At 41.0% G+C, this 12466-nt stretch overlaps 1 protein-coding gene across 1 annotated transcript in view; it reads left to right on the top strand.

Moving 5' to 3' along the window:
- PDE11A (phosphodiesterase 11A) overlaps nucleotides 1-4605 on the top strand; it is a 600047-nt gene extending 595442 nt beyond the window's left edge. The window contains exon 22 of the mRNA XM_049887539.1: nucleotides 3947-4605. Coding sequence (XP_049743496.1) covers nucleotides 3947-4102 — 156 coding nt within the window. The 3' untranslated portion in view covers nucleotides 4103-4605. The remainder of the gene's footprint in view (nucleotides 1-3946) is intronic.
- Nucleotides 4606-12466: the final 7861 nt, after the last annotated feature.

Below are 12466 nucleotides of genomic sequence, written 5' to 3'. Positions count from 1 at the left end.
CTTCCATAGAGATTTACAGCCTTGGAAACCCTATGGGTTCATTAAGAGTCGGAATCGACTCGATGGCAGTGGGTTTTGGTTATCTAATGTCTAGTTACAGCCTACTCATATCCCTGGAGTAGATGGCTATATCTGGGGGATAAGTCAGGTCTTACTAACAGATTGTTTGCAGTCCTGCTTGGGGAAATACATTCTGCCATCCTCAACATGAAGTGGTATCTTGCCTGGTAGAGGACATCACTGTTGAGCACTCTAACCACAGGTCATGCTTGGAGAAGGCTTTATAGGAGGCGTGCTGGAATTGTGGTGGTTTAGTCTTATAGGGTTGTTGTGAGTCAGAATCGACTCAAGAGCACTCAACAGCAATTACAATAGTCACATGTTCACCTTTTTCCCCTTGTTATGAATGGGACATACCTGTAAGATGTCTACGTGCAAGGGGTGGGGGGGGGCGGGTATAATCTGTGGCCACGGAACGGAAGCAGCTAACTGGCCCCAGGTATAAAGTAGGAGCACCACTGTTCCATGGGCTAACACTCCCACAGCTCCATGTTTATTTTTTTATTCAGTGCTTTATAGAGAAAGCGAAACTATTTTTTTTTTTTAAGCGAAACTATTTTACAGGGCTTAAAGCAACAAAAAAGAAACTTTGATTCACCAGAATTCCATGGAAGGTGGGGAAGGCAGGCTATCTGGCAAGGCCAAAACTAAAAACCAAACCCGTTCCCATCGAGTCGAATCTGACTCATAGCAGCTCTAAAGAATAGAGTAGAATTGCCCCATAGGGCTTCCAAGAAGCAGCTAGTGCATTTGTACTGCCAACCTTTTGGTTAGCAGCCAAGCTCTTAACCACTCTGCCACCAAGCAGTGAAATGGGGCTAGGAAGAAAACTCGGTTGCTCTTCCCATGGGGTGAATATCAGGACTTTAGTTTTTGAGGAGACGAGAAGCATGTTGAAGTTATTCAGCGGGGTACTCATTTCCTCTATGAGAACCTCTAAACTTCAGTGAAGTTATTAGGTATCCAAAATGTTGAGGGAGATTGGATTTCCTGTGAAAAAAAGGAAATGCAGTAGAACTTTGGATTGGAAATGATGCAGAGTGGAGTCAAGAAGTCCAAATGGACTCAAGAAAGAAGTCAAAGAGAAGCACAGGGAAGTAAGACTTGGAAATCATGGAGAGGAGTTTGAGAGGTGCCCAGAGCATGAAATAGGGTTGAGTGTTACATAGATCTCAAGTGACACAGAGGCCCCAAATGACATAAAGATTCTACTCAATGAACAATGTCAGGATCCATGAGAAAGTCCTGTGCATATGTGAGATGGATGGATGACAGGATGCATGGATAGGAGGAAGGAAAGAAAGATGGGTATAAGCAAGAAAGGAAGTTCCTGGTGTCAGGCCTCACTCCAATTTGATGACAATAGCCATCACACTCCAAAGTGTCCTCAGAAGTTTATATCTTCTGTTCATTTAATTTGGGTATTCAGTAATATCCTTGGTGATAATACTAACTCCATGGCTTCTGGCCCCAGAATTGACCCTGCTGCCGCTGTTCGTAGCCCTGAGATTGATTTTGTAGCCATGATTGTTTCCTCTGAAGTTCTGGTTGTAGTTACCTCTGTTTGAAAAATCACCTTTGCTGGGGAAAACAAAGCCCAAGGGCATCGGTAGCCAATTCCACTGCTTCTCTCACCACCACCACCTCTCTGTGGCATATTGCCCCTCCTATTATACGCACCGGAAACCCTGGTGGCATAGTGGAAACCCTGTGGGGCAGTTCTACTCTGTCCTATAGGGTCGCTATGAATCGGAACTGACTCCACGGCAGTGGCTTTGTGTTGCTTTATCACATGGACCATGATTTCCAGGAGCAGCCGAACACTGCCTGATAGAGTGCTAGAAGATGGGCCTCCCAGCTCCTGGTAAACACCAATAAACTTTTGTCTCTATGCATTTACCTGTTCTAGATGTTTCATATAAGTGGGATCATAAAATATTTGTCTTTTTATGTCTGACTTATTTCACTCAGCATAATGTCTTCCAGCTTCATCCATGTATCAGAACTTCATTTCTCTTTATAGCCAAATAATATTCCACTGTATGTGTGTACCACATTTGTTTATCCATTCATCTGTTGTTGGACATTTGGGTTGTTTCCACTTTTTGGCTATTGTGAACAATGCTGCAGTGAACATTGGAGTCCATGTATCTGTCTGAGTTGCTGCTTTCTTTTGGGCATATAGCTAGGAGTGGAATTGCTGGGTCATTTGGTAATTATATATTTAATTTTTGAGCAACCACAAACTGTTTTCCAGAGTGGCTACACCATTTTACATGCCCACCAGCAATGGATAAGGATTCCAATTTTATAAACTTTTAAATTCATCTTTTACTTAAAAAAAAAATCAGTGGAGTAGAGAATAATGGAATTTCCCTGTTGGACAGCGTAAAGGATGTGTTCCTCTGGCCTGTATTTCTCTACTGCTATTTAATCTGCACTTCCCAAATTTTTTCCAGCCCCTGGTTCAGTGGCAAGATCCTAACCCCCACTATCCTCCGCAATAGTCCTCTGATATGAAAACTGCAGAAATACTCATTCAAATTAAATTCAAATGCACCATCTCACATTTAGGGCTCTCATTCCACTGCAACAGGTAATCCAGGTTTTGAGAAGCTGGAAGCTTATACTATTTTGGAGTAGAGTACTCTAAAAAAAAAAAAAAAAAACACAAAATTAAGTACAAAAGAAAATATTTATTTAGAAGGGTCTGGCACAAGTGAAAGGAGCCCTGGTGGTGCAGTGGTTAAGCGCTCGGCTCCTAACCGAGAGGTTGGCAGTTCAAGCCTGCTAGCCCCTCCATGGGAGAAAGATGTGACAGTCTGCTTCCATAAAGATTTACAGCCTTGGGTACTCTTTTGGACAGTTCTACTCTGTCCTATAGGGTCGTTATGAGTTGACAGCAACAGGTTTTTGGTTTTGGCACAAGAGGGGACCCTGAAGCCTGAGCTTCATTAGTCTTATGGCCAGTCCACCTCTGGCCACACCCTACATTTCCTCTTCCCTCATCTCTCCTGCATCTCCCTGTCACTCTCTTCCATATTCTTTTTTCCTTTCTACCATGTCTATTTTACATGTTCCCATGTTGGTCTGTATATTTAGCACAGCAACTAGATCCTTAGCTTTGAGAATGAGCACCTCGCCTTGTTTCAGGATTTTAGCTGACTTTTCTTATTCAGGTAAGCCTACCTAGAGTCATCTATGGCACAGCAAATGGTGGGTTGGTTTTTGTAAAAACTTAAACTCACAGTCTGTTGGAATGTAAGCCGTGTATGGAGTCCTGGTGGCATAATGGTTAAGATTGGCTACTGACCAAAAGTCAACAGTTTGAATCCACCAGCCACACCTTGGAAACCCTATAAAAAAAAACCTGTTGCCGTCGAGTCGATTCCGACTCATAGAGCGACCCTATAGGACAGAGTAGAACTGCCCCATAGCGTTTCCAAGGAGCACCTGGTGGATTCGAACTTCCAACCCTTTGATTAGCAGCCATAGCACTTAACCATTATGCCACCAGGGTTGGAAACCTTATAGGGCAGTTCTACTCTGTCCTAAAAATACATATATTAGTGGACATGTGACACTGAGTATTTTGTTTTTCTGTCTCTCTTGATGTGGACTTAAGACAGGATCATGGTCTGTGTGGCTGGCGCCCCCTGGAGTTGTACACGGCCATCCTTTTTTTTTTTTTTTTCTGCATAGGCTCTATTAATGGAACACAATGGTGTTAAATGCATGTTTCTTTCAAGTACATAGCTCAAGTTTGTAATCTAATCATCACTTTCAGTTCTTACAGACAGTTGCCATTCACCTCACAAATGAAACCTGGAAAATTATATCAGTGACTGTCTTCCTCTCCCACTTCTTTTTGTTTGTTTTGCTTTAGGCATTGGTGAAGGTCAATGCGAAACTGAAGCCCATGCTGGATTCGGTGGCTGTGAACAGAAGTAAGTGGGAAGAGCTGCACCAGAAAAGGCTGCTGGCTTCGGCCGCCTCGCCCTCTCCTGCCAGCCTCACGGTGGCTGCAGAGGACAGAAAGTAAACCTCCCAGCCAACCGCTGCTGCAAGATGACTGCAGCCTGAAGGGCCAGCTTCACTCCAGCCATACCATCCCTTTGTCCATTTCTGCTCAGACAGACCGAAGGCCTTGGGGATGCGCTGTGAAGCATGCCTATGCTTTACTGTGAAGTGCAGTCAGCAGGGGAGAGAGTGACAAGAAGGACAAAGGAGGGGGTGGGGTGGCGCACACCAGCCCCAGGACTCTCAACCTTCCCTGATGCTGGGCAAAGAACACACAGAGGCTGAGACGAAGGCTCAGGGCAGAGGATAGTTGTAGATGCAAGGACCTGAGGAAAGCCGATCCTGCTTGCTGCAAGCTGAAAGAGCACTGAACAGTGACAGTGTCATTAGCACTGCTTCATTTTGTATATGGGTCTTCTGTTGTTGCAAGCCAAACACTGCCTGCCTTTGTGCCCTCTCTCTGAGAGCCCTTTGTGCCAGGCTGTCCCAAGAATACTGAATTGTATTCCATAGAGGTATTTTATTTCTAGTCCTAGAATTCTTCATGACGGGTCAGACAGACCCTTTAGAGTTACCTACCTAAAAGATAAATTATATTATCCTTACAAATAACCAACCAATCCCAATTCTCCCCCCCACCTCACCCCCCAAAGTGGTCCATAATAGGAAGACAGCAAATGTGTTTGGCTGGCTGGTGTTTATAAAAGATTCACAGCACTGCATTGGAATTGTGGTCACCTTTTTCAGAGTTTTTAATTCAACCTTGATTGTAGATCAAGGTTTCTCCAAAAAAGAATGAATAAATAGACCTTAATATTAAAGTGAGAATGAGAGAAAATCTATAGCTGGATTTACCACAGTGACACATGAACATTTAGGGAACTATTTCTAACAGTGATACACATTTCACAGGACACAGCAGAGCCACAGACACTGAGTGTTGACTACTTTGAGTCTTTCTAGTGATGTTTTGGTATGAAATTTAAGGTTACTACCTTAAGCCCTTGTGGCACAGTGGTTAAGCGTTCAGCTGCTAACCAAAAGGTCTGCAGTTTGAATCCACCAGCCACTCCTTGGAAACCCTGTGGGGCAGTTCTACTCTGTCCTATAGGGTCACTATGAGTCAGAATCGACCTGACAGCAAAGGGATTTTGTTGTTGTTGTTGTTGTTTTTTAACCAGTAACCAACTTAAAGCCAAATGCAAAGGTCCCTGGTTTTGGATTTATTCTTCAGTGTAAGAAATAATGCTTGAAAGGTCTGGGCGAGAGAACACATTTGGTAGGCAAATGTGAATCTATTCAGTTGGACTACACTCGGTTTATAATGGCTAAGAATAAGCTGTATTAAATAGATGCACTGACTAGAAAGCTGCTTTGCTCCCCATTTTACTTGAGATGTTGAAGACGTGGTATACCTTATCCAAAGAACACTGGGCTAAAAGATAGATTTCTATCTCCAGCTTTGGCACTATTGACTGGAGGACATTAGACAAGCCACTTAACTTCTCCCAGCCTGCTTCCTCATCTGTAAAATGAGATTACACTAGGAAATGATTTTCAAACATGTTTTAATCTTAGAACTCTTTGTTGAGATAAACCTTAGAAGGAATCCTCAAGATATAAAATGTCTAAAAGCTGAGCTCCTCGGTTAGATGCAGGTTGGCGTACCCAGGGCCCCCACAAATCCTCATCTCTTTGAATACACACATGGTGGTCCATAAACTCTGAGGAGTTTGCAAATCCCCAGACTAGATGATTCTGAAGGTCCATTCCAGCTCTGAAAAGTCTAAAATTTACAACCATTTTTGTTCTTGTTGATACTAGTCAGTATCAATTCTTGACTTTACTACTTAGATGTTAAAATAAGGGCCAAGTTCCACAAGGGTCATTGTTTCCTGCCACATAGTTGACATTCAAGAAATGTTTGGAGAATGAATGGTTAAATTAAGGTACCAAACTGGAAGTGAAGGTGAAGTAGATAATTGTAGAGAAGTAAGATTCTATATGGTAGGAATGAAGTAAAAGAAAATAAAAAACCAGGCAAAGAATAAAGCAAAAAAAAAAAAAAAAAGACCAGACCAATAGAGGAAAGGCAGAAACCAAAGCAGGTGGCAAGAAAACTGCAAAAGGAAAGGTGAAAGTCAAACCAAATGAAGAAAAATGGCACTTTTAACCAAAAAAATGGGGGTGTGGAATCCTGTCATCAATTGCTTAGAAAAGAGAGACACTAGAGCAGGGAGATGCCTTACAAAGGAGAGAAGGAAGGAGTGGGAGCCCTAAAGAATAATGTTCCTGGCTACCCTTTACAGCTGTCTCTGCAGGGAAGGCGGGAGAAACTAGGGAGAAAATGAGTGCAGGAAAAATTGCCTCTGCAGAGCAGGTAAGAAGAGGTTGTTCAGATTTATGGATTTTATTAAGCCAGTTTTCTGAATCACTCTGCTATAAAGGAAAATAGCTTCTGCTGGGCTATCTCCCCTCCTTGAGGTGAGGAACAAAGGGTGGGTGGGGTTAGGGACAGACCCTGGTCTGCCTGAACAACGTGCGTCTGCAGCTCCAGAGGCACTGCAGGTGTTTCTGGGTATTGCACCGCATCATGTTTATATCACAAACGGGAATTGAAAATCAGCCCATGTGAGGCAGAGATGAGCCCACATCTGTTATCCTTCCCAACAATAAATAAATAGCCCAGACAGACGAATGCCAGTCCGTGTAAAGCAAAATTTTAAAGCGTCTGCTTTATGATAAAACTGGACCCAGGGTCTGACGGAGACAGCAGGCAGCTACGGGCACTGTAGCTACCCTGAACGTTGATGCTGCATATTGATAAGGGGAACATAATTTATAGCACAAACCCTATGGCTTCCACTAAGGTTGAGTTTTCCTCTCATTTTCTTGCCTATTTATTGGCTTCGCTGCACGGTTGCCAATAGCAACATCCACTGGTAGCAAGGGGAGTTCAACACCATTGCAGTCTGCCGTACAGTGGAGCCCTGACAATGTCAACCATCAATCCAGTAGCTGTTTGTAATTGCCTCCATCTATTTCTCCTGTCTCAAGGTATCTTTCCTATTGTGGGCCAAAATTCAGAAACTGCTGACTAATGCCATGGGTCTGCTCCTCCACGACCATGAAGCAGTGGGAATGGAGGGTAGCAGCCTCTCTGGTACCAACACTGCTGGGGGTTAGAGATTGAACTCTTGGAAGTGTGAGGTATTTTTAATCCCTTTTCTAAATAAGTTATAATTTTCTAAGAATGTGAGGTATATGTGGTTACTCGTATATTCTTTCCCAAAATAACGAAAGAGAAATTTTCCCATTCCAGATTATTAATGTTTATTTTTTTTTTTCTTGGAAGAAGACGTTTGAAATGCGAGTCTTCTTATAAAACAACCGCAAACTGACCATGCTATGTGTGCTTTCTCAGATCTCTTGGCGTTAAAGGTTAAAATGGTGTCATCATACTTTCTCTAAGAGAAGCATTTTTTCAGATATGATATTTATGCCTGTTAGCCCATGCGCAGGTAATACCTACACAGCCTACAAGGTTGCTGTCAACCCCTGGCAAGTAGGGACAGCCTGGCATGCTATAAAGGGCACCTTTATAAAGGGCACCATCCAGTGCACAGGAGACCAGGGTTCCATCCTGGCTTGGCCACTGGCTGGATGTGTAATCTGGGGACTCTCCAGGTCTCAGGTTTTCAAAATAAAATCATTGATTTTTTTTTTCAGGTCATTTCCATACTGAAGGACCAGCCTGTGTTTAACTTGTTAAAATTTTTCCAAATAATTTTTTAATTTACCCATTTCAAATAAAATAATAGCAAACTTAAAGATGTCATCTTCTCACTGAAGACAAAATAAAAAGTTACATATATGGGGTACATATAAAAACAACTTTACCACAGATGTGTCTGAATCTGCCTCTAGTGATTGTGAAAGATAAGGTCATCAACACGAATTTAAAAAAAATACATCCTTTTATTTCATAAATGACAATTTTAGAATATTCCATAGCATAGCTATCCCATAGTGGTAGTCAATGGAAGTAAAGTTATAAATGTGAGTCAAGAGAAGCTAAAACAGTACATGTGCATTTTCTCTGTTTCTGAAATCTGAGCTGTCCCTGCATTTCCAGGTATTTTATATTTGCAAACATGTTGGGTTAGAAATAACCTTTAAACATTTGCTAATGTAATAAGAATATTATTCAGTATTAATGCCACAGAGTTCAGTTTTTTTTTTTTTGTAGCAAAGTTTATCATACTTTATCCACTTAGCTTAGGTCATTAAACAGAGTCAGCTCAGTTTACCTTGAGGTACAATTATTTTAAAATCAATTTCTCTGCTGACTTTTATGAATTGCAGAAAGATAAACTGTTTCATCCCCAGTAATAGGGTGAAGCAATTTCCTTCACGCAGGACAGAAATCTACACATAGGAAGGAAAGATTTAAATCTAAAGAAAAATGCTTTTGGAGAAAGGATAAATTAAAGCAACAAAACCAAACCTAATTTTGGAGCCTGAAAACTCTGGCAATGCCACCGTAGTGAAGTTGCATTACCTGCTTCAGCATAACAGTCACTGAAAACACAAGGCTTATTCTGCCACGTGCTATAAACGAACTCCCCAAACTCAAATGTACCAGGAAATTTAAAGGTCGAGTCTGGCTACAAGAAAGACAAAATTTCATAAGCTTCACAAGCGAGCAATAATGGAATAAAACCCATAGATGGCAGAAATAAAATGAGGTGTAAATGGAGAATTTCATGCTGAGCATTCATATTTAGCAATGCCCAATGTCTGCTTACATTGTTTGTGTTACAGTAGCTTTTCCTCAGCTAATAATTTGGGGTTCTACATCTTTTCTAATTATCAATTTTCCTGCATGTTTGGTATAGCACTCAGCAGTGCTAAAGATAGATTATTTATCTGTATAGCATACCGGTACCAATGTCTTTGAATGTATACACTGGTACAGAAATAATTTGTTTATTAAGTAAATGAAGTATTTGCTGTGAAAAATGTGTTATTCGGGCCATCATTAATCTCTGTTTTCATTTTGTATGTGTGTGTATGTATGTATTAGAATTTCAATTTTTTTGCTTTAGTTTAGATTCAGATTAGATCATATTTAGATGAATTTAAAAAAAAAAAAACAGCATAATGTGGAAATAGGAGGCGAAGTTTTGTTGAGTCTCATTCCCTGGGGGGAAAATTGCTTTTGCCATTTTATTTTGATGTATAATAAACTAAAAGGGATCCCCTATTGATTTGCTTCCTAGTTATTATTGTTTTACACAAAGGAAGGGAAATATGTCTTCAACTGAGTTGGTTGAAGTCATTCTCTTTGTGTAGATTTCCCAGGCTGATGTTTCATTGTAAGAATACTACATTATAGAATGTTGACCATTTCACAAGCAACTAATCCATCCTTTTGAAGCAATCAGCTTTTAGAGACCTGAATATCTTTTGTTTTTTTTTTTTTAATAAAATGCTTAAAGCTTAACTAAAACCCTGGCATAATTATTCTTTATTTCTCTTAAGCAGGATAATTTAAGGGCTGAAAGAAGGAAGCACGCATCAGGATACCCACAATTAAAATTCTGGCCAACAGTTTAAACCATTACCTTTGTCTTGGTCTGTGTTTGCCTATGTGAGTGGGATATTGGGACAGCCCTGTCCATATAGCATTTTAAAGATTAAAAAAAAAAAAAGGTTCTTAGAATTATTGAAGTTTTTCTGGAGGTAAAATAGTCTGCGGCCCAACGCCAGGTTCCTGTGTCTGTTAAAGATTGCTCAAATTTCCATGGGCAATTACACAGGGGGATCGCATGAACGCAGGGCCACCAGCCACACTGACGCCATACAATTACACAATGGCTCCGGTGCTTAAACTTCAAAATTCTTACACCATTGTGCCTGTTCTATTAGAACAAACTGCAGCAAATGATCCAAAGCCAATTCAAATGACTGGAGAGGAGGTGCCTAGGGGAAGCAAGCAAAAGGTGCAGCGCGGCCCACTACTGGCCAGCGTAAGCCATCACCAGACGCCGCGTGCCTCGCTGCTGCAACCAGCAGCTTCTTTGTGCTTTGCAGTGGAGCCGTTAAAGTGGGACCAACAGTAAGGATCACCTATTTCACAGAACGGCTGTGAGGAGTAATGAGGGAAGTTAGACAAACCAGGCCGTGGTCCTAATACTCAAAGTGCTGCATAAACACAAGGGGCTTAGAGTGGCTCTTTTGTTTGAATGGTTGGTTGAATTTTTAAACGCCAGTATCCACAGTTGTGTCTTCTCTGCTAATTCCTTTTATAAACCATAATGATATTGTGCTCTCCCTGATAAATTTTGAATAATGACACCACAAAATCCAAAATGGAAGCTACTTGATCAAGAGCAAGGTATATATAAGGAAATATATTACCAATTAAAATATTAATAAAGCTGGAACTACCAGCAAATGTAAATTAAGTTCATAATGAGGTTAAATTTCTCACCATCTGAACGTAAAAGTTTCCAAGTGTTGATCTGGTGTTAAGTCTTTCCAAAAGTCCCAAAAGTTTGAACAGATGCTCCTAAAAGCTAGTTAACTACATTACCAATTTGACACTAATTTATTCTTTTCTTCCCTGCTTTTTATGGAGGGGGTTAGGAGATAATTGAGCCTCCCAAACTGACCATCCTGAAGAAAATGTTCTGGGATGGCAGGAGAAAGAAATAACTTCCAGAAAACTGTTTTGCAGAAGGTCTTCCTTTATTAAGGAACATATTTGACCACAACTGTGCTTGAGATGGCAAGCCTGGTGGCATAGTGGTTAAGACCTATGACCGTTAACCAAAAGGTCAGCAGTTTGAATCCACCAGGTGCTCCTTGGAAACCCTGTGAGGCAGTTCTACTCTGTCCTATAGGGTCACTATGCATTAGAATCCACTCTATGGCAATGGGTTTGGCTTTTTTTTTTTTTTTTTGGTGGTTGAGATGATCATAAATTAACAAATTTTAACAATAGGAAATGGTTATATTTACAGAATAAATAAGAAAACAATCCCTTTCAATTAGTTTTAAAAGAGAACGCCAATAGATCCCACTTGGGATTTGATCATCTCATATTTTACAGGTAGAAACATAAACATATTAAGAACTAAACATCGTGCTTTGAGCTCCTATACATTTTTCATGAATGGAATTCTTCTGCGTGGTAAACACACCTCCACTTCTGCAGCAAAATCCACCTTGAGTACCAAACTGTTATCTCATGGCCTAATTCCTTTCTAAAAAAAAAAAAAATTCTACCAGTCACTAAATCACTTTATTGCAACCACTAAATGCCTTCCTGTTACTTGGAATGGTACGATACACTTACTTTTTTGATATATGCTCCAGGTTTTCAAGGTTCTATTGGAAACAAAATGATCCTTTATGGCATTTTATAATATTCCACCTCATTTATTGCTTAACAGAATTTCTATCATTAATTAAAGGGATTTCTTTCACCCATCCCCACAAAAAAGAAAAAAAAAAAAAAACCCTAATCTATTCCCCAACCGCCTATCAGAGGCTAAATAAAAGTTGCTCTATCACAGCAGCAGTGATGGTCATGCCAATTTCACAGTGTGATTTGTGCACTCATTTCATTTTGAAAATGACCCTGCCCTCCATCTGTCTAAGCCGAATGTCCTGCTTTTTTCAAGCCAGGCCTCTGGAGCAGCATCACATGAAACAAGGAGGCAGGCACACAACGGCCTCCTTCCTGCCATTTCAGCTGCCACACTCACAGATATGTACCAACACAAAGAGGAGAACCCCAACTGATCCCTGCAGACATCAGTGATATTTGGGGAAAGCAGACAGTCCATTTATTTTTAATACATTTAAGAAGCCATTTGAAGGTGGATGCTTTTGTGATGAAAACACAAATGTGCACAACAGAGACAGACTAAAGATACAAAAAGCACTTTCATGTTTCCATGGTCTGTCATCTTTAACTTGACTTAATAGCAATTTACCCAAGGTAACAGCTCAATACATAAGGATTTTTTAAAAATAATTTTTATTGTGCTTTAAGTGAAAGTTTACAAATCAAGTCAGTCTCTCACACAAAAACCCATATACACCTTGCTATACACTCCCAATTACTCTCCCCCTACAGCCCATTCTCTCCCTCCACTCTCCCTTTTCGTGTCCATTTTGCCAGCTTCTAACCCCCTCCACCCTCTCATCTCCCCTCCGGGCAGGAGATGCCAACATAGTCTCAAGTGTCCACCTGATCCAAGAAGCTCACTCCTCACCAGCATCCCTCTCCAACCCATTGTCCAGTCCAATCCATGTCTAAAGAGTTGGCTTCAGGAATGGTTCCTGTCCTGGGCCAAGAGAAGGTCTGGGGGCC

Source organism: Elephas maximus, chromosome 6 (genome assembly GCF_024166365.1).
Source record: "Elephas maximus indicus isolate mEleMax1 chromosome 6, mEleMax1 primary haplotype, whole genome shotgun sequence".
Taxonomy (NCBI): Eukaryota; Metazoa; Chordata; class Mammalia; order Proboscidea; family Elephantidae; genus Elephas; species Elephas maximus.
This window is presented reverse-complemented; position numbering and strand designations above follow the sequence as displayed.